The sequence below is a fragment of the Laccaria bicolor genome, genomic scaffold (assembly GCF_000143565.1).
Source record: "Laccaria bicolor S238N-H82 LACBIscaffold_6 genomic scaffold, whole genome shotgun sequence".
NCBI classification, from domain to species: Eukaryota; Fungi; Basidiomycota; class Agaricomycetes; order Agaricales; family Hydnangiaceae; genus Laccaria; species Laccaria bicolor.
In genome coordinates, this window is record NW_001889877.1 from 1,860,594 (window position 1) to 1,886,251 (window position 25,658).

The following is a 25,658-nucleotide window of genomic DNA, read 5'->3' on the forward strand; positions in this document are numbered from 1 at the left end:
ACTTTCTAACATTGACAACGACCACCACGATGTCCAGTAGACAAGCCGGGAAGCTCAAGCCTCTCAAGGTTCGTCAGATGATCAATACATGATCAGACCGACTGACTCTTCTGTCGACAAGGCGCCCAAGAAGGAAAAGAAGGAGGAGATGGAGGAAGATGTCGCCTTCAAGGAGAAAAAGAAGGCCGAGGCCGAGGCACTCAAGGCAGCTCGCGATAAAGGTATGTTCAAGTGGTTGACGCTGAGTTTACTAATGGATTCACTGTGGGTTTTCAGCCATGAAGAGTAGTAAGTATTTTTATTTATGGAGTGTTTCTGCTGGTGCTGATTGCTTGAGCGTAGGTGGACCGCTGGTTGGTGGTGGTATCAAGAAGTGCGTATACGAGCAGCTTTTCAACTTGATTTTTTAAAATCATGTTCGTAGGTCAGGCAAAAAGTAGATAAATTCGAGATAAATTGCTTGGATGGTTTTTGTGTTGTATATACATGTTTGTTCGGTGCACGACCTCGTTTTACTTTTGAATTTATTTACATAACACTCTTCACCGCAACTTGTCACTTTCTCAAAAGCCTTCATGTTGGGTGCCTTGCAAGGTCTTCAAAATCCTGGCCAGCACCAGAACCACCACCACCACCAGCAACAGCAGCAGCAACAACAACAACAGCAACAACAGCTACAGCAGGGCCAGCAGTCAGGCATTCCTCCACCTCCACCTCAAAACGGCCAAGACTTTACCCTCTCCAGCGTCCTTCATTTCCTTCAGACGGAATGGAGAAGGTACGAGCGGGATAGAAATGAATGGGAGATTGAGCGTGCGGAAATGCGGGTTCGTCTTGTCTTTGCATCCTTGTCAACCTATCGCGTCTCAAAGTACACTCTCAGGCCCGCATTGCTTTGCTCGAGGGAGAAAGACGCTCCTTCGAGAATGTAAAACTAGATCTTATGCGTCGTATCAAGATGCTAGAGTACGCCTTGCGAATGGAACGGTATGCACCTACTTACCAGTTTATTTTTGACCGGCTAACAATCTATTTAGTTCAAAACAGCTAACCCAATCAGTGTCGCATACCAATCCTCCGACAAAGCTTGCTTCTATACAAGCCCATGCTGCTACATCGACTCAAAAAGAAGATTCTCATAGTCAGAAGGAGGATAGCGGGGGCAGCTCGCCTCACAGTGAAGGTATGTTTTTTTATTATTACTATCGTGATTCCTTGCTATTCCTAATGGTCTGCCTTTTAAGATTCTCCCCTTCCAGACAGTCGCCTTCCTAACGGTGCACCGTTAAATGGCCCCGCAGGCCGGCCAAGTTCTTGGGGGGCATCCAATTGGTCGAGTGGACCCGCCGCTCCCGGCCTTGGCAAACCACCCCCGGGTAGAGATCCAAAGAGCAGAGCGCGAAGTCGCGACTACTTGAAACAGTGCGTTTGTGCAAATCATTGTCTATCGTCTGGTGACCTCGTTCCAAATTAGATGCCTTCAAGAAATTTCCTACCTTACTTCACCTCAGGCTATGAATCCTCTACCCAATCGACCTTTGCTAAATAACCCCTCTATACCCCTCTCTCTACCAAACGTACCTTCGTTCGATCAAATGCCCTACAACGGTCGACCACGCAAAGTCCTTCCCGATGCAGGCAAGGAGTTTCCAATCCTAAACGGAATTTCTTCCATGTCCGGCCCGTCTTCCGCTCCTGTCCTTAACGGTCCCCAGGTTTCATTGTTGGAACGGAATACTGGGATGATACAACCTCAACCTCCACTGGCTCAGCTAGCCCAACACTCGCCACAACCTCCAGCATCTTCTTATTCTGTTTCGCAACCCGACAATGAGATGGACGCGGATACAGAAAGCCGCCAACTAACTGCAATCTTTCGCCCAGATGATGACGAAGAATGGAAAGAAAAACTCAGGCTCTCTCGGGAGGCTGCAGCGCAAGCACGACAAGCTGGTGATACAAAAACGGATGAATTGAGTCCCTGGGAACACCGAAGGGATGATGATGACGAAGATGTCAAAGACGACGATGGGGAGGTTGATGACGAAGAACCAAATGGAGCAGGTGAGGGTGCGAAGGTTTGGAAAGCGAAGAGGACGCTGAGAAAGTGAGCCAAATTTTGCACTGCACGTCACTTTATTTAACGGCATGGCCTAAGTCATTTGGACGCTGTCCGAGCACTTGCTTTCCACCCAACAGAACTTTGTCTAGTCACGGGGGGCGATGATTGCACAGTAAAAGTCTGGCGGATGGACGTTGCCAGTCTAGCCTCCTCCGCGTATGTTTCTTTTGCTGCTAGTAAATATATTCGTTGACTCCTCTGTGTCAAGAGCACGACCAACAACGGAGGTGGAGCCTCAACTTACCCTCCGTGGGCACTCAGCTGCAATCACCCGCTTATTGCACGCGCCTTCGAAACAACTTTTGTACTCTGCTTCGCTCGATTCTTCAATCAGGGTATGGGCGCTACCTGCTTCTTCACATACAACCTACGCTCCATACGACGAGACTCGTTCACGCGGTGAGCTTATTGGGCACACGGATGCGGTTTGGGATCTGGCTTTGGTCAGAGATGAGGGCACCCTCATCAGTTGTGGGGCGGAAGGTTCCGTGAAAGTGTGGGACGTCAGCGGTCCCTCTGGAGGCGGCTCGCTCAAGTTGACATGGGGTTGGGCAGGTCTGGAGAGCCAAGATGAGCTGCACGATGAGCTCGACGCTCCAGGCGCCACTGCCGTGGAAGCGCTCAAATCCGACTTGAAGAAAGTCGCCGTTGCATATCAAAACGCCATCGTGAAGATATTTGACATTGAAAGCGGGAAAGAGCTATCTCGACTACAGAGTGACATCAGTTACGGTCCGTATTCTTCTTTCAAAGGGTATTTTTTGAAAACGAACGTTTTGCCTCCAGACGGCACGCCATCAACACAGATTAATTGCATTGTCTCGCATCCGACAATGACGATCCTCGTCACTGCACACGAGGACAAATTTATTCGAATTTTCGATATTGTTACAGGTATGCACCCTGAACACTTTTGACGGAAACCTTACGCATTAATTACCTAGGGCAATGCACACACTCCATGTTGGCTCATCTTGATGGAGTCACGTCATTGTCTATTGACGCCGCTGGCTTCTCGCTGGTGTCTGGGAGTCACGACTGCTCCATCCGCTTTTGGGATCTCTTGGGGTCTCGTGCTTGCGTACAGGAGATCACGACGCATCGGGAAAAAGCCAGAGAAGGAGTTCTGGACGTGGAATTCCATCCTTCACTGCCTTTTATGGCGAGCGCTGGGGCTGATGGTGTGGTGAAATTGTATGCTTCATCATGACGTCAGTAGTGCTACTACATACCTGGATTTATCTTCCCTTCTCTCTTTTTTTTCTGTTCTTTTATTTTTGTTAACATGACGCTATGGCTTTTGCAATATCCACTTCTGGGATGATACCGTGATCGCTTTTCGTTTACATTTGAATGATACCAAGATGGAGAAATGACTAGAGCTACAAGATATAACAAGACGCTAAGTATACATGAGGGTAAATACCAATCTGTCCGATCCACGTCATATTTCTTGAAACTCGCAAGTTAGACGATTATAACATCTTGATGAATTATAAAAGACGTACCAATGTGCATTCCTTGCACAGCACCCAAAATATCCGCCCCGAGACCCCTTGCAACTACAAGGTCTCTGACTTGCTCAACAATGATGTCGCGCACAGGTCGGTCATGGACACCGTTTACATCGTCTTTACAGTGCATGATAAACACACGAACGCCTTGTAATGCGCTGCGTAAGTCTTCTGTGGACAGAGGATTTTTCTTCTGTCGTTTCCGAGCAGGGCGAGAGCGGGGTTGGGGTTGGCTACTTGACCTAAACTTCACCACTTCCCCTGCCAGAGTGGTGAGTTCATCAACCAGGTGTTCCGGTGTCAAGTGGCCATACAGTGTTTCATCCTCTCGACCTGATGGCCAAGAGCATTCAATAAATATTGATGATAATGTATCAGGTATCTTGGGTGCAGCAGCGCGCCAAACGTTGATGGTCTGTGGTCTCTCGGCTAGAATATCGGGCTCGACGTCGCCAAAAAATAGAAATTCACGGGAGCTTGGTTCATGTCGTATAAAGAACGCCGCGGATTCATAGTGGCCCGACTCATTTCGGCCGTGGTTTAGGGGTAGAGTTCTGACCGAAACATCTGGAAAAATGGATTTGTACTTGCTATCTGAACGGAGACTTTTTCCAAGTTAGCCAACAGACGGATCGCTGGTGGGCAGCCTAACTCACGCGGAGTACAAAAGTTTGTGGCTATCGTCTTCCTCGTTCCAAGAAGCTAGATTAGGCCAGATACGGTCAGAAAATAAAATTTCGAGGTCTTGCAGCGTTTGCTTCGTCGCGTAGACACGCTTTCGGGGAGCTCCAAAGGAACCTGCCGACACAACGAGACTGTTGATGTGGTCGAGATGGGCATGGGTGATAAGGTAGCACCTGTTCTGACATGAAGGCAATGGTTAAATGAGAGGCTCAGACGACGTACCGCACAAGGTTATAAATTTCCGAGGCAGAGAAGACTCTAGGTTCGTGGTCGTCCAAGCCGGAGGGGGAGTCGAAGAGAAGGGGGTTTCTTTGGAGTAGTCGATTGAGGGCACCTTGACCGGAACCTGGGGCGGTCAGCGATACACACACAGGGCATCGTGGGCTCTCGACTGACCTGCTTCCAAGGCCAGTACACCATCCTCCCAACGAGCACTCCGAGGTTTGAGGAGATAACTAGGATGGTATGGCCACGTGCGATGACGGAGAGAAATTGGACGTACGCTGACAGGTTCGTTTCGTCTGGACCGCCTCCTGAGCCAACGACGACCATGTCAAAAGTTATCATGAGCAAAACGAATAAATGTGTGGTAGCAATGGTGGACCACGGGTATGAATCGTATAGATTTCGTCCAAGTTGCGTCTTCAATGTCGTAGGCCCAGAGGAACAAGTCAATTGCCCTGTCAAATGGCTAACGGAACAAGAATAAGGTCAAACAACCGCCATCATCACCGGCACCCGTATGGCTGCCTCTACCGACAACAATCTCAAGGTATTTCATCGCTATGCCAAGATGTTGGCCCGCGACGACGTCGAGATCTACACCTCTCATGCCGACAAATTGGCGCGTTGGCTTTGCGATGAAAAAGCTTATTACCCCGCTGCGAGGAAAGAGGTTTGTCGTCCAAATCTCATTTCATTGGATGCGCACTCAACTAATTTTTACTCAAGATATTGAGGCTTCTTCTGGCAGGGTTACATTCCTTTTCACCAAGCTTATTATTCAACATCTTTGGTGCAGATTTCTCAGCGGACGCTGCGTAAAGCTGTCACCGGCTCTGAGGATTTAAGTTTACCCTTCAATGTTTCCGCCTACCTCAGCCATCCTCTAGTCGCGCCCTACGTCAGACTCGTCGGGGCGATGAAACCCTTCCGCAACCAGTTTGTTGAGCCCTCGCACCAGGGTCCGTTAGTTCGCCATCTTCGACTTCATCTTGACATTTTTTTTAACAGTTCATATTATGCAACTCTTGAATTCAATCGCTCTTGGCCCTCTATCTTCCTCCTATTCTCCCGGGTACGCCTTTCCTTTTTGTTGGTGCGAAAATCGTTTCACCTCTTGAAGAGTTGCCTCTGGCGTCGTAACTCAGGTGAGTAAATGAACGTCCTCGATCCCCTTCTGTAGCTATGAATTCATCCAATTTGATATCAGGAATTGAAACCCCCTCATCTTGTACAGAAACCGCCACCTTCTCATCTTTTACAGCAACCACCCTCTTATCTTGTACAGCAACCGCCACCTTCTCATCTTTTACAGCAACCACCCTCTCATCTTGTACAACAGCCTCCCGCACCCACCGACATTCCTGTCAAGGTAACAGAACCCGTCGCCGACACGAGCTCACGACCTCCCACAAAAATTAAGGCCAAAAAAAAGAAACTAATTGATATCGATTCTTTGGTTGCTCACGATATAAAAGCCCTTCGTCAAAGGCAAGACAACCCACGACCGATAAACGGTTTACCGCAATTATCAACTGCATCACAAATTGACCAGCGAGCCGTAGACCCAAACCTCCCAGCTGCCGTCGTCTCAGCACCTAGTACACTTTCGAACCTTTCGGACACGAGCTTTCGAGGACATAGCCGTGAGGGGGATAGCACAAGTAAGGAAGATTTTCAGAATGGTACTGGCCTAAAATCTAAGTTTGTTTTGGCCGAATCAGATAGAGACGTCAAGTCTCTGGATGTTACAGCAGCAGTTGATGGCCATGTATCAAAGGACTACACGAACGAGGATCAGGATCAATCTCTGCAAGTGGATAGCAGCCCCGCAGGTGACCCAATGTCCGTGGATGGCTCGTCTGAAATGACGGCTATGTCATTCGTAAATCCAACTAACGATAACGAAGTGCGAGACGAACACCTACAGGCTGAAGCGAGACCTGCTCTTGATTCTCTTCCGCCAGCATCTGAGCCCGAGGTTGGCCAGCGGCGAACAGAATCTATCGATCGCGTTCTTCCGATTAACTATAGCGACAAGGACGAAGAGATGCAAGATATTAACCAAGGAACATTTCATGTCGCCTCCGGCCAGATTGATCTAACCAGAACCCCGCCAATAGACATTTCAGACCCTACTCAACTCCCCCATCCATCAAGACCTGCTCTTGATTCTCTTCCGCCAGCATCTGAGCCCGAGGTTGGCCAGCGGCGAACAGAATCTATTGATCACGTTCTTCCGATTAACTATAGCGACAAGGACGAAGAGATGCAAGATATTGACCACCAAGGAACATTACATGCCACCTCCGGCCAGATTGATCTAACCAGAACCCCGCCAATAGACATTTCAGACCCTACTCAACTCCCCCATCCATCAAGTGCACGTCACATTCCTGTCGAACAATCAACTGCATCCCTCAATTTAATCGGTGACGTTAACGTGGTTGCTGATGTCACTTTGCTCCAATCCCGACCAAAAAATGCACCACCGATCGATTCCCCCGAGTCAGCAAGTGACGTTCAAGCTGGTGAGTCTGATCCTTCTCAAGGAGGCGTGTCGTTGAACCGCTGTAGGTGTTTTCGGGGATGAAATGCGTGTCGTTGCAAGGCAAAAAGGCCTGTCCTCGAAGAGTAGGATATCGGTCGAATTTGAAATTCCGGAAGGACAGTATGCGATCTTGATGCAGTGGGTTAACCGAAAGCACGCCTCGTTGTGCGTAGACTCTTTATTGGCTTATCAGAAATTGACAAAGTTTTGCTCCACAGCGGCCTACAAAATAGTTTATGCCTATCGTTAGGGTGTTATTCGGCGGTTGAGTTGTCGCAGGCTGCGGGTGCTGCGGTGTCTTCATTCGAGGAACAGATATATTCTTTACGCTCTTCGTGGCCTACCCATGGCAGCCTTAGCATGCATGTCAGTGTTAACGACGATAAGATCGATTTACCCCTATCACCTCCATTTCTAGTGAGCGCAGCGATGTTGGTATCGCCCCACTGATCTCACCGCTCCCTTTCAGACTACCCCCGATGGCCTTGTAGACGTGTCCCAGTTCTTGTCTGTGGGGAGGAATATTTTGGAGCTCCACCAACGTCAAGATCTTAGTGACTTTATATTCGTTCTTCATGCTCATCATCCTACCCCACGACAACTGGAACAAATAGCTCAGATACAAAAAAAGGATAATGAATGGCGGAATTGGCTTCAACAGGTGTGTGTGGCAATCGATGTGCCCGTCGTTCCGGCATAATTCTTGACTCCTCTGTATGACGACTAAACGAGATATATATATTAAATCAAGTACCCAAAATAATATTTGGTGGTTAGCGCAAGGAAATTTCAAAGGACGGTGAAGTTTCAAAACAGGATCATGTTAGAAAAACGAGGAATCAATTTATTGCCCAAGGAGGCTGTTGAGTGCCTTTTGCACATCATAGCCATATTTCTCCAAAGCGACGACAGCTTGACTTCGAGTGAAACCCATCGCAGTCAATTGTTTCACAGGCTCGACGTCATCGTCCACAGCTGGGGTGATAGCGCGGTAAGACTCCTCTCGCATAGGCGTGAGATTCGACGGCGCAGGAGGAGGAGGCAACTGTTCTTGATGTTTCTTCCTCTTACCAAAAGGTAGACGGATCTGAGGGGGAGGGTATTGGCATTGTGTAACCGAGTAGAAAAGCACTTACACTCAATTTGGAATGACGGGTTGGTGGCTCTTTTTGCTTCTCATGAACTTCCTTGGAAGACGACGAGGAAGGCCTAGGTTTGGGAGAAACCGCGCGCTGTGGGGGAGATTTCTCGCCAGGCGGAGGTGAGCCTGGCCTTACATCAAAGCTCTGAGGTGATGAGATAGAGGCCTTTGGAGACGTCGAAACAGGGGATGCGGGGAGCGCGCCTGGGACCGTGGACTCGATAGATTTTGAAGGGGTCTCCTCAGCTATTGCAAGCGATGTCTTTGGGCCTAAATCGAAAGTGGAAAATGTCTCGTCAAATGAGGTTCCCAAAGGCTGAGCGGGCTCGCGGCTGGGAACTCCAACACCTTGAGAGGGAGCAAAATGATTTTCAATTGATTTTTTGCTCCCAATCGTCGAGAACATGTCGCCAAACTGTGATTTAGGCGTATCGCCGTTGGTAATTTTGAAGTCTGTTGTGGAGGGCAGAGGGAATGGACCAGACGCTTCAGCGGTAGAGGCAGAGGCAAAGTCGAAATTGTCATCAAAGGCTGTATCAAAGCTAAATTGGGGAGCAGCCGCAGAAGTAGTCGCAGGAATCTTCCCCATTGCTTCATCAAACGCACTCACACCAGCTGTAGTAGAAGTTGTGGAAAGTTCCGTCGGAGCACTGGCTTGCAGAGGGGACGATATAGCTTCGAAAGGACTTGATGCTATAGGGGCATTGGCGGTCAGAGTTGGAACTTTGTCGGCGGATGGAATATCTGCCGCGATGGGCGCATTTGATACGAAGATATCGTCGAAAGAGACTGGTGGTGTGCCAGTTACTGGAAGTTCTTCGACAGCTTTTGGAACGATGGAGGAGGGTTTCTTGTTTGATTGTGCTAGTTCAGCCAAAGGAATTTCATCAGAGTCGGAATCGGATTCGTCGACATCAAGTTCTTTCAGTTGGGTACCAAAGTTCGTTTCGAGGTCACGCTGAGAGTTTTGAGCGGGAGGCAAGGTATCTATTGGTGGGAAATCTACAGCTGCATCATCCAATGAGGGGAAGTGGGCTGCGGCAACGGTTGGGGAAGCAACCTGAGTGGCGCTAGTAGGTGGTGTGGAAAAGAATTCACTTTCATTGACAGTCGCTGGCGACAAAACTGAATCAGCAGCTGCAGACTCAGGTTTGAGTGGTTGCTGAGGTTCTTCTTCTTTTGGCTCAACTGGGCCGCCGTTTGCTGTTTCAATTGAAGTAAATATATCGTCGTCATGGCCCTCTAGTTCAAAAGCCCCAGGTATCGATCCTGATCGTGCTGACGAGAGAGAAAGGTTTGGGCTTTGAAAGGGCAAGAAAGGTGACTGAGAGCGGGGCGTGGAATTCCCAGATGACTTTGCTAAACGCTCGAATGGGTTGTTACTCTTGCTGAGAGCGATAGCAGAGAGATCGGGGGTAAGAGGTAGCGGCTGTTGAAGGGCTGCAAAAGCCACTGGATCTGTGGCGCGCTCCACTGCTTTGGGCTCTATCCCTGTGTCTTCTTTGGCAAGGTCTGCTTCAGCTTCCTCTCTCTCCTTGGTCACAGCAGTAAGGTCGGCCAGAGCCCCTTCCTGCTCTTTCTCTGCCTTTGCCTTCTCTGCCTCCTTTAAACTGAGCTGTTTTTTCGCTATCGCCAATAAGCCCTTCTGTTGCTTAGCATCTTTCTTCGCCTTTTCGACGTCGGTTTTTAGAGCATCAATTTGTTGACCGACCTCATTCATTTTTCGATGAAGTTCCCTGATGTCTTCTTTATCGCGCAAGAAAGATCCTTCAATTTCAGACTTTTCGACCCTAATGGCACTAAGGTCACTTTCTGCGCGGATGAGGTCTTCGCGGGCTTTCTGAATTTCTGCACTTTGAGCAGAGTGGCGTTCTTTGAAGGCAGCCAATAATTTAGTCTCCGTCTCGTAAGCAGCCTTTGCAGATGACAGTTGCGTTTGTAATGCGGAAAGCTGCGAGGCTTGCGTGGCAAGGGTCTGTTGGATAGATGTACTTTCATTCCTTGTAGCTTCCAGTGACTGGTTTGTGGATTTAAGATGATTTTTCGCGTTTCCAATTTCCGCTGATTGATCATGCAATGGAGGCGTTGTACTAGCGGCGTCATCATCACCAAGCAAATCCCCATGCGGAGCTATGAGTTGATGTCAAAATCAACATGAAGCGGGAGGGTAATGAGACGCACAATTCGTAAATGATGAGGACGTAAAAGGATCACGAGGCACTGAACGAAGTACAGACGGCGGTTGAACGGCCCCTGCCTTTGGATGGATAGTTGCGGACGCCGGAGGTGTATCATCGAAAGAAAATAGATCATGAGTTACCTCTTGTTGGAATTGAGGAGATGCGGGAGAGAAAGGAGATGCACCATTGGCTGTACTGCGCATGGAGGGAGGTATCAGAGTTGGCGGAAGGGATGCCGGAATATCACCACCAGCAAGCTTCTTCTGGATGAGATGCATAGCCACTGCAAATCCGTCGCGCGTTAAACGCCCATCGTTGTTGATGTCAGCAAGGTCCCTAAAATGTTTATGTATAGATTCGGCGTTCAAAGGTATTAGGAGCAAGATGCTTACCATACTTGTGCCAAATCTTCTCCAGGCAGCTTAGAATCCAACATGAATGGAACGGCGACGTCGCCTTCAATAAAACCTCGATTTTGAGGGTCCAAACCATCGAAATATTTATCTGAAGAGGTCTTCTCAGAGTGGGAAACATCCCACGGCAGCACCTGCCCATTGCTGATGGGTGCGAAAGGACTGCTGCCAAAGGGCTGTGCGGCTATCGGACGGGCAGGAAGAGCTGGCGACCTTGTCTGTCCCGACAATCCAGTATTGTCGGGTTGAAGTGGTAGACTTTGTCCAGTTTGTTGGGGATGAATGCGGCTGCGGTCTTGTGAAAAGGAGGCGCCCACAGGACTAAAGGATCCGCTGTTGCCTGTAACGACGGCGCTAACGGGCGGAACTCCCCCAGCTTGCTGGTAAAGACCAGGAGGAAGCGCCGAAGGGATAAAAGACATCTTCCCCGACATCAAACCTTGGATGAAATACATGCCGACGGCGAAATCCGTGGAATCAAGCGCGCCTCGATCCTGCGTATCAGCCAAATTCCTATCACATTTCGGAAGCTCAGGGAGGGTTTTGTGGCTCGTTAAATATGTACGAACCATATCTGCAAAAGTTTATCATTGGAGAGCTTTGACTTGACAAAAATGTCCCGAGCTTTCTCTCCTGTTGCCGTGGTTTAAATGCCATTGTCGAGACAACAAATTTGTTATCCTCACCAGTAAGAATTCCGTTCGTAGGCCCGGATTTCAGAAATAGATTCTGGAATTTGACCTTATCTTGAGGTGTGAAGGGTGGAAATCCTGGGGGTGGGGATTTGGGCAATGACATTCCGGTATGTTGTTGAGTTAAGACGCTAATGCCATCGATCTTGGCCAAAGGACCGGCTAGTGACACGAAATTATGATACGCGGTTGGTGTCTGATTTGAGAGCTCACGTTTATGGAGAGAGGCAGGGGTGATCTTTTCCCCCTTCTGTGCCCATCCTATGAGGCGCACAGCAATTGCTACGCCTCTCTTTGAAAGCCACCCTTTGTTCTCCTCGTCTGCGATATTCCAAATTTCTCCGAGGGTGGTGGGTGCGAGATTTGCTCCGCCGAACACTCTCACGGCAACATCACCGGTGATGACGCCGAGCTTCTGGGGGTCGGCGTGGGCGAATATCTGTGAAACGAGAGTAAGTTCTGCCGGTGTTGAGGAGAAGTTGGAAGTCATAGTAAAGAAAAAGCCGCAGGCGCAATGATAGAGTGCAGCAAAGGCGGTTCGATCACAGACTCTGTGACAGTACTTACGCACCTAACACGTGACTTTGACAGCCGCGCCTTGTTCAGAACATTGTTCAACACATTGAACACAACTTTGAACATTTAAACTCGAATTCAACTCGCCCTTTACTCGCTTGTATCAATTTTACATGGAGCAGCAGCTTACTTCCTCTCTTGCACCCTCTCGTTCTGCACAAAAGTCGAGCGTTACTGCATCAAGCCAGCAGGGAGCTGGCAGTGTGGCAAAACGGTGAGCTCTTGCGCCTTTTTTTCGTATTTATCTCACTTTTACCGTCCCTAGATTAAGCAATGAACTCATGACATTAATGGTGGGCATCATTACTTTATAGAAACACCGTCTCTCATCCCATTGGTCAGATGTCCTCGTCACCCGGAATCGTCAGTTCAGATCCAACTGGCCTAATAAGCCCGCTGACAATTCATTTAGTCTGCATTTCCAAAAAACGACGGCAATCTTTTTGAATGGGTTGGGACAATTGAAGGGCCAGCCGAGACGGTGAGTGGCGTTCACTTGGACTTTAGTATCTCGGCTCAAGCTGACATTTGCCCTGTCAGATATACGCAGGATTGAGTTTCAAAATATCCATATTGTTCCCCTCAAACTACCCATACGTTGCACCTAGTATTAAATTTGATACACCGTGCTACCACCCCAATGTGGACATCACAGGGGGCGTGATCTGCTTGGACATTTTACAAGTAGGTATCATTTGTGGGCTAACTATTGAAACGATTTTGATGATAATTAGGACAAATGGTCTGCTGTATACAGCGTTCAGACCATTTTGCTTTCCTTGCAATCATTGCTGGGCGGTGCGTGTGACTGATGCTGATACTAGGAGTGCTTACTTAGTCTTGCACAGAGCCGAACAATGCATCTCCTCTGAACCCAGATGCAGCTGCACTATGGAATAAACCTGACGGTATGTTTTTTTCTTGGATGATAAACAGTTGCTTATATTATTTGTAGCGTATAAAGTACAGTTGCTGAAGCATTACCGGTCGTAGTAGATTGTTTGTACTTTCTGTGACATGTGACAAAAGAATTGTTTTCTCTTAACCACGACGTTTGGATTGAAATTTATAATGACGACCTCTCCTCCTTCGCTGTCTCTTTCTCATCGTCCTTCTCAGCAACGTCTTCATGATCCTTACGATTACGATGCTTCAGCGGCGACAAGGCCTCCTTACCATTTTGCAACGTCCCCAGCCATCCCCTCTTACAGTCCTCTCAACTCAATCTCAAAGCCGTTGAGAAGCGCCTTGCCCACAGTATGCCCTTGTTCTTTTTCAAGAATTATATCTCATCTCCCATGTAGCAATGGCTCGATAATAATTCTTCAGACAGTCGATCCTTGTCTCCTCACAATAATTCGGATTTCTCATCCGCTGGCGGTTCTCCTCCTATGGCTCACCTTCCTCCTCCTTCTGTTGCCCCAGCAACCTCAGGTCAGATCTCAGACGAAGAAATCATCCCAACAGCCATTGTCATTAAAAATATACCATTTAACGTCAAACGTGAAACTCTCCTTGATATCATCGTAAGATTCTTTTGACTCTCGATTTCTCTTTCTCACCTTTGCATTAGGCCTCTTTATCCATACCAACCCCGTACGCCTTCAATTACCATCTTGATCAGCAGGGTTCTTTCCGTGGATTGGCATTTGCAAACTTTCGCCAGTCTGCTGATGCTGACGCTGTCGTGGTTGCCCTCAATGGCTTCGACGTTCAGGGTCGTAAATTGCGTGTTGAATACAAGAAGGTCCTGCAGGCGGGAGAAAAGGAGAGAATTGAACGAGAAAAGGCAATTCGAAGAATGCGTTCCATGCAACTAGAGAAGGAGCAGACCAACGTAAATCAGCTTTACGAAGACTACGGCTCGGCCATTTCATCGGCATTCAGCCCTCAGAGGTCATTCTCATCTGGTTCTCCCTACCCACAACAGCAGCAGCAGCAGTATTCCCCCCCGACCATATCTGCCATGCCGAACCCTCAGTATGCCCTCCCATTGAACTCTGCCCCCGTTGTTTCTTCTCAGCCTCTGCCACCGGCGACACCCAGCTCTTCTGAGAAGGCATCCGCCAACGAGTTGGATCTCAACGATCCTTCTACATTGGAAATATACTCCAGGATTTTGCTGTTTAAAGATGATCGTATGCGAGATGAGCTCGCATTTTCTAGGACTCTTTCTCCCAAACAACGCAGAGTTGTTCATCTCATTGCCCAAAAATTGGGCGTTTACCACTATTCTGTTGGAGAAGGCGAAGAGAGATATGCAGTTGTAACTCGCATTGATCCTCAGAGGGTAAGTGGCCTTGAATCTTGAATAACCATATAATCAATGCTCGCTAGCACCAGCAACAACAAGCTCAGCGACAACCACCACACACTCTTTCTCGTGCTCCGTCTGCCTACCTAAGCCCAACTAGCCAGCAACCCCCCGTCGCAAACTCTCTTCGGGTTAAAAAGTCCATGCCTGACATGAAGACCCTGCATTCCCAGTCCCCACGCCTCAATTCCAGATCGTCTAACGGCAATATTCGTGAAGGCTATGCCACCATCGCCTCCCCTTCTCGCCGCATCTCTGCAGGATTTTCTTCTCTCTTCTCTAATGGCAATCCCTTTGGAGGTAGCTCTGGTGTGCCTCCCGTTCCCAGCTTGCCATCTACCTTGGCAACATTGAATGGCGGGCATGAAAGTTCTGTTGGTGTCGTTCGTCAACCACGTGGCCCTGGAATTGGCGGCTTTGGGAGGCGCGACAGCAGGGTCGGGACTAGCGATCAGGTTCCAGTTAGAGGTGGGCTCAATGCTCGGACTTACGAACCGCTGGAAATCTGAAAAATTATACCAGGTCGCACAGATAGTCTCACAGGTGACGACGGACGAGGCAACTGAAGATGCAAATTTGACCAACCTTCTCTTTTGTAAACTAAATTGATCTCATTCCCATTGATTGTTCTCCCCTTGCTTTTGGTATAATCTGTATACTTGCCAAACGATCACTTCACTTTAACTCTCTTTACTTACGATACATTGAAGAAAAAAACCACTTCTCTCTTTTAGCGGAAACCATTTGTGTCTTTTTACATATATCTTATATTGTACTCGCTTGATACATATGCCCCTAAGTACATAACGCCGATATTATTTTATCTCACGCGCAACTTTTTCAGCCATGCCATCTACTGTCATTATACACGCAACAGTCTTTGCTGCTGGTGCCCTACTGGGTGGAGGCATCGCAGCAGCGATATCTAGCAAGAACGCTGCAACTTCCCGTACGCAACCCGCCATCGTTGGCATTGACACCGCTGGAAGAGCAAAAATCGTAACCGACCTAGCAGTCGTACCGTCGCTCCCTGTTGCTCTTAAACACGGAAACCCTGGTCCGTGCTTTTTACTAGAGAGCACAGTGCAATTTACTTAGAGACGACAAGGACCCATTGTTGATTCGTTGGTGCGCAAGGCATATGTGGCTGCATATGACAGACGACTACGCCATCCGGCATGGGTGCGTTTCTTCTCTCATAAATACCCTTACAGTCCCCTCACCAAGTCAAAGACTGCCGAACACCTGACCCGCAGGTCCCTGGTCTCGAATGGGAATGATTCCGGCGACCGCTCAAAATCGACCTTTGTGGAGGACGATTCGGTACCTGCACCATTTCGAGCGCGTTTGCAGGATTATTTTAGAAGCGGATACGACCGTGGACATATGTAAATCAGTGACATCCGCTGACAGTCTCTTTGGTCATTTGCCAGCTGACAGTATAACATCTACACAGGGTGCCAGCGGCTGATGCTAAATTATCACAGGTAAGCTTGTCCTCCAGCTTTATCTTCCCTGTTTATTTGAGATTCCAGGAAGCTATGAATGAAACTTTCCTTCTTTCTAATATCGCACCCCAAGTTGGTGATGGTTTTAATCGTCATTGTGCGTCGTTTGTGTCTTTGTAGCATCAAACCCTCAAACGCCGAATTTTCCTAGACTGGGCCTATCTAGAAGATTGGTGTAGACGTCTCACGGGAAGTTTCCAAGATGTTTTCGTTTTCACAGTTCCGCTGTACCTCCCGCGACTGGAAGCCGATGGAAAATGGCGTGTGGTAAGTCTGTCCTTCCAGTCGCTGTCTTTTGTTCTGAGTGCTGTCAGCTCAGACACATGAAGTAATTGGCTCTCCACCAAACGTTTCTGTGCCGACGCACTTTGCCAAAGTGGTTCTCGCGTCCAAGCCAACCTCGCCAGCAACCCCAGATATCTTAGAACTCTCTTTGGGTGCTTTTGTTCTCCCAAACACTGTCATCAAAGATGAAGCACCTCTTGAAGGCTTTGTCATGCCAGGTCCGTCTTCCTCGATGATCCCCCTACTTTTACTGAGATTTTTGGTTACAACAGTGGAGGCAGTCGAACGAGCCGCTGGACTAACCTTGTTCTCAGACGACCTCAAAGCAAACTCTAAGCACCTATGCAAGACTACAAAATGCGAAGTTATCATTCGGAGGTTCGACGATGCGCGCAAAAAGGGAACACAAAAAGCCATCGCGGTACCCAAATAGTTTCATGACATCTGCCCATTTTTATCCGCATTAGATTAGTATTTGGATGGATATGAAATCTAGACATGTGTTCGCAGCTAATAATCTGAAAGAATATCTTTGACTCCGTCCCAATAGTCCTTCTCGACATGCTTCTCAATCTCCTCTTTTGTCAGCCAGGCAAAGTCTTTCACCGACTCCCCGTGAGTTTGTGCCTGACCTGCCATTATTTGACCTTTGAAAAAGAATACGGTTTGCTGCAAGGCTATCAGTTGACGCAACATAATTAGCAAGGGGCACCCAGACCTCGGGCTCCGCTGTAGATTTCGGTGATCTCTTGTAGACACCTATTGGACAACGGCCAACTATCCATGTATCCATGTGTGAACCACACTCCGCATGCAAGTCTTTCTGCGCAGCCTGGGGGCGACGTCGTATTTTAACGCGTGCGTGCCTTGGTAACAAACTCACCTGGTGAAGGAAGTCAGCTTGCTCGATTCCTCCTTCGGGGAAACGCCACACGGAGTTGCCGTCCTCTTCAACTTGCAACAATAGGTATAGATTGCGTTTCCCCCTTCGATCCAAACTCTTGAAGTCATCACTCAGGTCGGCTGCATGTTTACGGGGCATTAATTCTTCACCTTCACCCTCTTGAAGGGCAAGTTGTTCGACAGCTGCTTTGTCTGCAGCTGCTTTCTCTGGGTCCACGACATCGTCAGACACGAAATTAGGACCGAAGGCCTGACGTTCTCGTTTTCTTTCTTCCATGTTGAAGCGAGTTTCTAATAGAGACCCCTGCTTGAAGTAAAAGTCATAGGGGAAGGGGTTGTGAAGCGCGCGTCGGATGCGAGCTTGGTAGGCGTAGAATGCTTGTTCGAACAGTGTTGGCGTCCGCGTTAGAATGGGAGAGCGGTTCAGGATGACAGAGGTCGCTATGACGGTGCGAGGCTTCTTCAAACGCGACTGGGACGGCAATTCCGAAACCGCTTTGGAGGTGGACGTGGCTAGTTCCGTTGCGAATGCACGCCCCAAGGAAACTGTTGTGAACAACCGAGTGTTAGATTCGCCAACGCAAGCAGGTCAAACTTACCTCTTGCATTGGGTGACTTGAGAGCCGTCCGCGAAAGCATGGTGGACGACGAGCAGAGCAACGAGTAGAACGGTATGTAGCAGCAAAGATAAAATATGACAGTCACGCGCACCGTGAGATTTCACTAAATTGCGCTTGACCAATACTTTCATCTTCTCAAGTTCTTTGGTATGGCCCTATCGCTGGTATCCAATACATTTCTTGAGGAATCGTCCTCCAAGATAAGGTCAAAGCCAGTACCATGGGAGGTCAGTCCGTGTGGCTCGCCTCACACATCTGTACCCAATCAAGCCCACACAGGGTTATCAACGCGCAGGTCTCATCACCTCCGAGGAACTCACCCTCATAAAGCGGGTTGATAGACAACCTAAAGCAAAGATAGAGTCCGTGCTGCTGTCCGAAGGCAGCACCTACACGTTGCTCTACCTCAATCTATTGAAGAAGCTTCAGAGAGTCGATACTATGCAATGTCTACTTGTTCTTGTTGCAGACGCCCTAGCAGGTGCTTTCCCGCCTTCGACCATATCTACGCTGTCCTAATCTCTGCATTAGACCACGAAGAACGAATTCAGTTGTTTATTCGGGCTTCAGAGTCGGACCCTGATCTTCCTTTCGTACCTTTACTTCGGTTGGTTTGGGCACTCTTGGTTGTTCGGAAAAGGCGGTGACCTCCAACTGCAGAATCCTCGATACTCAAGACGAATTCGTTCAACTGAAGGCTGCCCAGATCCTCACAATACTATTAAGGTTGCGATAATTTGTTTTAAAATGCCATGCTCAAAACGTTCACATCCTTCAATCAGTGCGCAGGCTACGCCTCTGCAATCCCACCAGATATCATCATTCTTAACCACTTTGTCGAGTTCCGTTCAAGGACAATCATCTAATAAGCGGGATGTTGCAGTTCAGTGCTTAGAATCCCTCCTTTCTCGACCAGAATTTCGGCAAGCGGTCTGGGAGATCCCCGGAGTGATATCTGGGTTCGTACAATGTTCTTTATTTTGTCAATTGTTGGTTTATGACGTATCATTAGTTTTGTTGACATCCTGAAGCAGAATCCCGGCCCGCAAATGAGTTATCAAGTTGCCTTCTGTTTGTGGCTGCTATCGTTCGAGCAGAATATTTCTGAACAAATCAACAAGTCAGAATATCTACGCAACGACTGCTACCAGCTCTAAACCTTGCTCTATTCAGACAATATGATGTAATACCGAAACTCATAGACGTCGCGCAGGGCGCAGTGAAGGAGAAGGTCATCCGCGTCATCGTCGCTACTTTTCGGGTCCGTCTTATCAGCCCGAGCTATCGCGAACTTACTCATTCATCACGCAGAATTTGGTAGTCAAAGCTCCAGCTGCAAATCTGCCCGCGATGCTTGTTTGTCAACTCCTACCATTCATCAAAAATCTTGCCACTCGCAAGTGGTCAGATGAGGATATACTTGAGGACGTTCGATTCCTCAAAGATGAGCTCAACACCAGATTCCAGAGCTTGACGTAAGTCTCCAATAATATATCTTCATCTCTGGCCAACGGATTATGGAATGACATCCAGGACATACGATGAATATACTTCCGAGCTCTCTTCGGGGCATTTATCATGGACCCCCGTACACGAATCGGAAGATTTTTGGAAGGAAAATGCAGCGAGGCTGAATGATAAAAATTTTGAACAATTGAAGTCCGTAATCCGCCTCTTCATTCCGAAACTTACTAAATCACTTCTTTCCTAAGAATTTTAGTCAACTTATTAAAGGAATCAAGCGACGTAACCGTCCTTGCTGTCGCTGCTCATGATATTGGTCAGTACGTCAAGCACTACGAGAGGGGCAAGATGTAAGGAGTCCGCATCTATTGCACTCATGCTACTCAGTTTTTCTCCCTAATAGACCGATAACAGACCTGGGTGGAAAGGCCCGAGTCATGGAGTTGATGAGTCATCCTAACTCTGACGTTCGATATCGTGCACTGTTGTCTGTGCAGCAACTTGTGAGTCAGCCTTGGGTAACCGCTTAACCTATCAGATCCAGCGACTTGTCATTTTTGTTGGAAGTTCTTTGCCAGGCTCGATTGGCGATGAATGTACAGTACATATCACACTAGTAACATTAAGAATTTGATCATGCTGGTGATACCCAAACCTCAGCAACCACCGGGTACTCTTTCAAGCTTTGCGCTCGACGCAGCTTTGTTCTTTTATTGTCAGTGGGATTTTCCGCTGATTGTTCTGAAGTGTCGTCGTCCAGTAGCAGTAAGCGTAGTCCTCCAAAGGTGGTAAAACCCGGGTATGAAGGCACGTAAGAGAGTTCAAACTTCTGTATAGCCTCCGCTGTTGTCCCATGATCCTGGTTGGCAACGATCGCATGATCGGATTGATTGTTGGGAAATAATTCAACAAAAGGCAAAAACACGACAGAGGGACCGACAAAACTAACATTCCGGGGGTGAGAATTTTGGAGTTCATCTGCACTCTCAAAAAAGGGAGGCGGGAGAAGGAACGCCTCTTTATCGGGGTGCTCAGGTTCACCCTCACCAGTAAGCAGAGTACGAGCAGCTGCGGCAAGGATTTTCTGGTGAGCAAGAGCATAATTGAACGACGCAGTCGCAGAGGATGGTGTTGAAAATCCAGAGGAAGGTAAACGGGGGCTAAAGGCTTCCGCACCCACGGGTAAATTTGGCAGAAGTGTTGTCCGTGAAGGTTGGATATGTTGCACCGCAAGTCGCACCCTCCTTCGGTGATGCAGGGGTACCGTCGTTAAAATTGAAACCGCGAATGAAACAGTAAATGGTTTCTCAGAGATAATTGAACCCCGAGGTACATGACACACTGAAAGGTGAACATCGAGTTCGGGAAGTGCTCCAAATGCTGAAGTTTGAGCAACAGATTGCGGCTGTACTGATGCCGTAGAGGATGGTCTGTTGTGTGCTGGCGATCCTGGTCTATTAATAGGTGGAGTTCCAGGACGAGATGGGAATGGTTGAGGGGATTGTGGGCGAGATGTTTCTTGTCCCGTAGAACGTTTAAGATAAGGCGGCAACGCAGAAACTGGCTGTTGAACAGATGGCAATGGAATTCTGCGGGAAAGCATTGAAGTTAACAGGCGCCCTGGCTCTCCGAACGCCGAAGTCCAGGAAATGTCTAATCGCCCAAGCGGGATGACATTTCCCGGCAAGTGAACCGTCGGCGCCACAGTGGGAGTCTTAGTAGTAAGAATGTAAACATATTGCCGTATATCTTGAGGTTGCATTAGAGCCAGCGGTCCAGAGAAGATGCCTTTTGGATTATCAACACCCTCACTGCGCAGAAGGTTTCCATGCTCGGATTCCCACCCATCCGCGCATTCAAACCGCATGCGTTCAAAGCACATCGGCTGCTGTGTCAGGTTTTGAATGTGCACCTCAAGGAAAATCTTCTCTCTTTCTTCACCGGATAGCAGCGCCGAAGGGCATCTGGCTGCATGTACTTTGGTTTTGACTGATAGTGGGTTGGTAACCTGAAACGGGTATTAGACGGGCGCATTACAATCTTGAATGAGTATTACCGCAAACTTGTAAAACTTTCTGAACGTTTGGAGAGTGGGGTCGCCAGCATCTTCCGCTGCACCAGGAACTTTGCGAACGTTGGGTGGTGACCTGTACGTTACGGTGCAAGCAAGAACATGTTGACCGAGCTCTTTGATTTCATGATGAACAACGCTCTGGAGAGTCTTTCCAGCAGCCAAGTGATGTCCCGGGTCTGCCGTCTCGGAAAGTATGATTTTGGTGCTCGCGGTTTGCATCTCAACTTTCATTTGAGTGACCTCGATCTCGATTTGAGCGTCATTGTTCACACACAGGCAACTAGAGAAGGTTTCTCCTAGCTGAATTGAGCCGAAAGATGATGGTAAAGTGAGGAGCTCCACGGCCTGTGTAAGGTCCCGAAGTGTCTTGGGATGGCCGGAAAGAGGTGAAGCTCCCTGCAAGGACAGAATTGCAGCGGATGAATGGGCCTACTAAAAATGTATTAACCGCAGGGAGACGTTCGAGTCTGATGCAAAATCCACCGAAAAGGAGGGAGAACTTGAATAAAAGGGCTCCCATGCGCTGGCCAAATCAGGTCGCTGGGCGTGCGTACAGGTAAGATTTTTGGGCAGAGGGACGCTCAAAGAAGTTCCTCACCGACAAGCGCATTACCTTGAGAGAGAGAAGATGAGTTGGTCCGTCCACCACTGCCATAGTCAGTAGGCAATCTAGTCGAGGGAGAGCTAAGCAATGAGACCAGGTTAAGTTCAGAAATGTGTCATACAACTAAACTAGATTGAGCCACACATACTGCAGGGCTATATCACATTGCTTAAGAAGCTATATATATCAGAGTATCCAAGCTATATAAGAGCATCCAAGTTATATCAGAGCTACATACTACATCTGAGCCATTCACTAGCAGGTCTGCGTCAGTTCACCAGGCCTGCATCGGGTTGTGTGACATTGGAACCATGATACTGAGCTTAAACTGCATGTGTCTACATGGAAGGAGGAAACAAATCATCATGGTAGCTAGAGCAATATAGTAACATGTCCACATCTGCAAAGCTTGTTGAACTTCGGGTTACCGCTTGGCACCCCCTCTTCGGTTGGGCAACTTTCTGATTTGCCTGGGGCCTCCTGGACCAGGAGGTGCAATAACCGGTGCTGCTCCAATCGTGAAGAGGGTCCCACCAGATGAAGTTGATGGTGCAAGTGGCACTGGTCCACTAAAAGGAGACGGCGGTGCCACTGCTCCAAAGCCTGATCCGCCGCCGAAGCCGCTTGACGTCGACACCTGGGGAAGCGATAGACTAACATTACCCCCAGCAGGTGATGCAGGTTGAGATCCAAATGAGAAGGCTGTACTCGCAGAGGCTGCCGAAGGTCCGAAAGCAAAGGGTGAGGGCTGATTGAATGTCGATGGGCTGCTGGGTGCTGATCCAGCTTGTGATTGACCAAAAGGATTTGAAGGTGCCGCAAAACTGAAAGGTGCCGATCCTGTTGCTGAAGTGGGAGTTGTATTGAAAGAAAAGGAACCAGTGGTAGCTGGACGTTGTGCCTCAGCAGGGTCAGGAGCTTTCACCTGATTAAAATTGAATGTGGTGGCAGGAGTGGCAGACATCTGACCAAAACCTTCAAACTGCGGTTTGGTCTCTTTTGGGGCGAAGGGATTGCCAGCTGCAGAAGTAGTACTACCAAACGAGAATGATGATGGGTTTGAAACTGGAGAAGCGATTGGTTGGACACCACCAAATAGTGGTGCGGATGTGGACGAATTGAAAGAGAAAGACAACGTTGGCCGAGCTTCAGCGTTTCCATTACCACCGTTTGTTTGCTGCATTTCTCTCGTTGGACTTTCCTCCATCCTGAATTCGTGATCTTGACTTTTCGGCGGTGTGACGGGGCGATCTGCGGGTGTCACTGCGGAAGGTGTTCCAAAGGAGAACAGTTCGTTCGATACATCAGCAACGGTGCTGCCACCTCCAGAAAACGAAAACGTCACGGGAGCTGGTGAAGTGGAGACAGAAGGGGCAGGAGATCCAAAACTGAACAGCGTCTTCTTTGAATCCGTAGCAGTTGGAGGTGTACTAGGCGGTGCTCCAAATGAAAATGGTGTTTCTTGCTGCCCCTTGATCTTTTCAGTAACAGCTGATTTTTCACCGAATGAGAAACCAGAGCTAAACAATGGCTTTGGTGCATCCGCGGGAGCCTTCGTAGTGAAAGACAAAGCCGGCGTCTCGGTGCTTGCGAAGGATTTTGCGCCCCCAGTCTCGAAAAGGTTGGTTGTCGGTGCCACTTGCAAAAATGGGGATGGTGCGGAGGAAGAAGAGACTGACGGTGTACTCTTGGGTTGTGCGCCAAAAGGTTCGAAGCTGTTGACATTCTTATGAGTTTCTATGGCAAAGAGATTATCCTTGAGCTTTGGTGCCTCAACCCCTTCAGATTTGCACTGTTCTCCGGATGGGACCAGGATGTTTGTATCTTTCGAAAGCTCCCCGAATGCCGGTTTCGGCGGGTTTGTTGCAGTACTGGAGCTGGGAGGTAATGTAAAGGTAGCTTGAGGTGGTTTGTCGAAGGAGAAGGCTGGAGGCGTGACTGTAGGCACTGCGTCAAAAGCGGAATGAACCTGTGGCACCAAAGCAGTCCCCGAAAATACGGATATGGTAGCATTATTGCTGTCCACCACAGGCTTCGATCCATCCAAGGTTGCGCTGGTCGTCGCAGACTTAATAAGTCCGCTGAAACCGCCAAATAAACCCGTGGTATCTCTACTGCTATCGTCTTTCTTACTCTCTCCGTCCCAGAAGGGATTTTCTGCATCTTTAACTGGAGCAGCGGGTTTCAAAGGATCAGTTGAGAAGGCTGACGTTGGGTTTGCACTTGTGAGGGTGGTGGTTTGCGTTATCTCTATTGGCTTAGACAGCACGGACGACATTGCAAAAAAATTGGGGATTGCAGGCGTAGAATCAGATGTTGTTGGTGACTTCCTCGCTGGCTCTGTGGACTCGGAACTCGATGGTCCAAATATTGAAACAGAAGCTGGTGCAAAAGCAGAATTGCCACCTTCCAGCACGGTGGAAGGATCGATCCTTTTTGAAGACAAATCAAAAGCGGACGCCTTGGATTCTCGCGGAACCACCGTTTTTGAGAATGAGAAAGGTAATGAGGTAATTGGAGGCTCCTTTGCACCAGTGAGATCATGCTCGATGGGCTTCGTCTTGGCAAAAAAGTGAACAAAGAGGAAGCGAGGGCAAAGAGCCGAGGACGTACTTCTTTGGCGAAGCTAAAACCGGCTGGTATGTTGAACACCGGAGCATTTCGAGCAGATTCGTTCAATATCTCCTTCTCTTTCAAAGCATCCTCATCATCTCCACCCATGGCATCATCTCCGTCGTCCTCAAAGACAGCAGAGAACTTGGTCTTCGACGGTCTCGCAACAGGGCGATTGATATGATTTCGAGACGTCTTGGCCCGACCTACACGAAGTGAAGACCCCGAAGAGGAGGAGGAGGAAGCGAAATCGGCGGAATTTTTTTGGGGTAGTATGTGTGAAGGAGGTATAGGGTTGATCACTTCTTTAGATGTAAGAGAGGTCATATTAGCCATTTCGATAGATTGCGTTATTTCACGATCGCCCTCGACTTTTTCTCCATTGTCTTCTTGGTCTTCTTCACATTCCAACTTCCGTCGAGCAAGAAACTTCTTCATGCCCCCCTCACCAGCGTACGGTTTTGTTTCGTTCACCACTGCCGGCTTCCCATTTGGTCTAACCTTTCGTCCCAACCGTTCAACGGGTTTGTTATCCTGCATGAGAATCAAATGGGGACCGCGTCGAGATTTGAACATGTCAGGAAGACCCGATGATGAGGCAGTGATGGACGATGATGAGAGTGTATTAGTTGAGCGGAGACGGGAGGGAAGTAGCGGCGTTCTGTAGACATCAAGTTCATGAAGCACCCGCTCCGCCGGGCTTTGCTGGCGATCCACTGAGAGCGAGTAAGTGACAGATGGACAAAAGTTATTTTTACGAACGCACTGTCTGGGTTGTCAACATTCGATGATGCACCAAAAAGTAGGGAACTGTGTTGTCGAATAGGTGAGCGAGTCTTTAAGAAGATAAAAATGAACAACGTTTTGAAATATGGTCATGAGAGAACTCACGACTCGTACTGTTTCAGCCAGTGAGCCAAGGGTTGTTTGGGCTGATGTGCTCTGCTGCAAGTCGGAAGGCTGAGGGGGAGGGCCATGAATAAAGATGGGATTGGAGATCAGCGTATTAATTGGTGGTGGCTCTGACAGCTCGCGATGTTGCTGCTGCGGTTGCGGGGTCATGGAAGTGCGCATGCGAAAGGAAGGACGAGCAGAAACAGGCATAGGAGGCAAAGAGAGATCACGCGAACGTGTAAAGGAAGCATTGTTCATGGAGATGTCGCGAAGAGATTGGTTGG

General features: G+C 48.6%; 11 protein-coding genes across 11 annotated transcripts; 7 read left to right on the top strand and 4 right to left on the bottom strand.

The window, feature by feature from the left end:
- Positions 1 to 24: 24 nt before the first annotated feature.
- LACBIDRAFT_316099 (uncharacterized protein) lies at positions 25 to 481 on the top strand. Its single transcript, XM_001878275.1, has 5 exons — positions 25 to 68; positions 122 to 221; positions 277 to 288; positions 343 to 373; positions 425 to 481. Exons 1-5 carry the CDS (start codon positions 30 to 32, stop codon positions 438 to 440), a joined length of 198 nt encoding a protein of 65 aa, XP_001878310.1. The 5' UTR covers positions 25 to 29; the 3' UTR covers positions 441 to 481.
- Positions 482 to 575: 94 nt separating this feature from the next.
- LbPRO11b (striatin-related protein) lies at positions 576 to 3,434 on the top strand (the record flags this gene model as incomplete). The annotated part of the gene is made up of 9 exons (XM_001878276.1): positions 576 to 778; positions 873 to 987; positions 1,048 to 1,183; positions 1,260 to 1,422; positions 1,475 to 2,107; positions 2,159 to 2,278; positions 2,331 to 2,854; positions 2,909 to 3,016; positions 3,067 to 3,434. The coding sequence occupies 9 exons, from the start codon at positions 576 to 578 to the stop codon at positions 3,330 to 3,332; spliced, it is 2,268 nt and encodes a 755-aa protein (XP_001878311.1). The 3' UTR covers positions 3,333 to 3,434.
- A 132-nt stretch (positions 3,435 to 3,566) lies between these two features.
- LACBIDRAFT_316101 (uncharacterized protein) lies at positions 3,567 to 4,887 on the bottom strand (the record flags this gene model as incomplete). The annotated part of the gene is made up of 6 exons (XM_001878613.1): positions 3,567 to 3,574; positions 3,631 to 4,241; positions 4,293 to 4,493; positions 4,543 to 4,666; positions 4,717 to 4,775; positions 4,823 to 4,887. 6 exons carry the CDS (start codon positions 4,885 to 4,887, stop codon positions 3,567 to 3,569), a joined length of 1,068 nt encoding a protein of 355 aa, XP_001878648.1.
- Positions 4,888 to 5,062: 175 nt separating this feature from the next.
- LACBIDRAFT_293504 (uncharacterized protein) lies at positions 5,063 to 8,074 on the top strand (the record flags this gene model as incomplete). Its single annotated transcript, XM_001878277.1, has 8 exons — positions 5,063 to 5,215; positions 5,342 to 5,504; positions 5,554 to 5,617; positions 5,666 to 5,690; positions 5,858 to 7,073; positions 7,120 to 7,258; positions 7,312 to 7,510; positions 7,563 to 8,074. 8 exons carry the CDS (start codon positions 5,063 to 5,065, stop codon positions 7,791 to 7,793), a joined length of 2,190 nt encoding a protein of 729 aa, XP_001878312.1. The 3' UTR covers positions 7,794 to 8,074.
- Positions 7,938 to 12,009, bottom strand: LACBIDRAFT_316103 (uncharacterized protein; the record flags this gene model as incomplete). The annotated part of the gene is made up of 6 exons (XM_001878614.1): positions 7,938 to 8,180; positions 8,230 to 10,364; positions 10,416 to 10,750; positions 10,807 to 11,340; positions 11,397 to 11,460; positions 11,514 to 12,009. The coding sequence occupies 6 exons, from the start codon at positions 12,007 to 12,009 to the stop codon at positions 7,938 to 7,940; spliced, it is 3,807 nt and encodes a 1,268-aa protein (XP_001878649.1).
- A 115-nt stretch (positions 12,010 to 12,124) lies between these two features.
- On the top strand, positions 12,125 to 13,145 carry LACBIDRAFT_172905 (uncharacterized protein). The gene is made up of 8 exons (XM_001878278.1): positions 12,125 to 12,309; positions 12,361 to 12,388; positions 12,438 to 12,458; positions 12,508 to 12,576; positions 12,636 to 12,779; positions 12,830 to 12,893; positions 12,944 to 13,003; positions 13,051 to 13,145. Exons 1-8 carry the CDS (start codon positions 12,209 to 12,211, stop codon positions 13,086 to 13,088), a joined length of 525 nt encoding a protein of 174 aa, XP_001878313.1. The 5' UTR covers positions 12,125 to 12,208; the 3' UTR covers positions 13,089 to 13,145.
- Positions 13,146 to 13,166: 21 nt separating this feature from the next.
- On the top strand, positions 13,167 to 14,918 carry LACBIDRAFT_316105 (uncharacterized protein; the record flags this gene model as incomplete). Its single annotated transcript, XM_001878279.1, has 4 exons — positions 13,167 to 13,352; positions 13,400 to 13,621; positions 13,669 to 14,385; positions 14,433 to 14,918. The coding sequence occupies 4 exons, from the start codon at positions 13,167 to 13,169 to the stop codon at positions 14,916 to 14,918; spliced, it is 1,611 nt and encodes a 536-aa protein (XP_001878314.1).
- Positions 14,919 to 15,516: 598 nt separating this feature from the next.
- Positions 15,517 to 16,602, top strand: LACBIDRAFT_145519 (uncharacterized protein; the record flags this gene model as incomplete). The annotated part of the gene is made up of 7 exons (XM_001878280.1): positions 15,517 to 15,591; positions 15,643 to 15,797; positions 15,866 to 15,896; positions 15,945 to 16,014; positions 16,069 to 16,184; positions 16,237 to 16,420; positions 16,475 to 16,602. Coding segments are annotated over 7 exons (759 nt in total), but the record flags the coding sequence as incomplete, so codon positions are not given.
- A 56-nt stretch (positions 16,603 to 16,658) lies between these two features.
- Positions 16,659 to 17,744, bottom strand: LACBIDRAFT_293507 (mitochondrial 54S ribosomal protein YmL17/YmL30; the record flags this gene model as incomplete). The annotated part of the gene is made up of 4 exons (XM_001878615.1): positions 16,659 to 16,871; positions 16,921 to 17,034; positions 17,086 to 17,651; positions 17,705 to 17,744. The coding sequence occupies 4 exons, from the start codon at positions 17,742 to 17,744 to the stop codon at positions 16,713 to 16,715; spliced, it is 879 nt and encodes a 292-aa protein (XP_001878650.1). The 3' UTR covers positions 16,659 to 16,712.
- A 130-nt stretch (positions 17,745 to 17,874) lies between these two features.
- On the top strand, positions 17,875 to 19,719 carry LACBIDRAFT_316108 (uncharacterized protein; the record flags this gene model as incomplete). Its single annotated transcript, XM_001878281.1, has 11 exons — positions 17,875 to 17,952; positions 18,005 to 18,206; positions 18,257 to 18,332; positions 18,386 to 18,451; positions 18,508 to 18,684; positions 18,738 to 18,845; positions 18,899 to 18,986; positions 19,037 to 19,200; positions 19,259 to 19,384; positions 19,438 to 19,539; positions 19,593 to 19,719. 11 exons carry the CDS (start codon positions 17,875 to 17,877, stop codon positions 19,717 to 19,719), a joined length of 1,314 nt encoding a protein of 437 aa, XP_001878316.1.
- Positions 19,720 to 19,823: 104 nt separating this feature from the next.
- Positions 19,824 to 21,943, bottom strand: LACBIDRAFT_293508 (uncharacterized protein; the record flags this gene model as incomplete). The annotated part of the gene is made up of 4 exons (XM_001878616.1): positions 21,862 to 21,943; positions 21,747 to 21,803; positions 21,246 to 21,692; positions 19,824 to 21,197 (listed from the first exon to the last, which is right to left on the bottom strand). Exons 1-4 carry the CDS (start codon positions 21,916 to 21,918, stop codon positions 19,824 to 19,826), a joined length of 1,935 nt encoding a protein of 644 aa, XP_001878651.1. The 5' UTR covers positions 21,919 to 21,943.
- Between the last annotated feature and the right edge of the window lie 3,715 nt (positions 21,944 to 25,658).

Excerpts from the sequence above, each read along its gene's own strand:
- LACBIDRAFT_316099 (XM_001878275.1), top strand. The coding sequence starts at position 30 with ATGTCCAGTAGACAAGCCGGGAAGCTCAAGCCTCTCAAG. Across the intron at positions 69-121 it reads GGAAGCTCAAGCCTCTCAAG|GCGCCCAAGAAGGAAAAGAA; the intron begins GTTCGTCAGATG and ends TCTGTCGACAAG.
- LACBIDRAFT_172905 (XM_001878278.1), top strand. The coding sequence starts at position 12,209 with ATGGAGCAGCAGCTTACTTCCTCTCTTGCACCCTCTCGTTCTGCACAA. Across the intron at positions 12,310-12,360 it reads GCTGGCAGTGTGGCAAAACG|ATTAAGCAATGAACTCATGA; the intron begins GTGAGCTCTTGC and ends TACCGTCCCTAG. Across the intron at positions 12,459-12,507 it reads TGTCCTCGTCACCCGGAATC|TCTGCATTTCCAAAAAACGA; the intron begins GTCAGTTCAGAT and ends CAATTCATTTAG.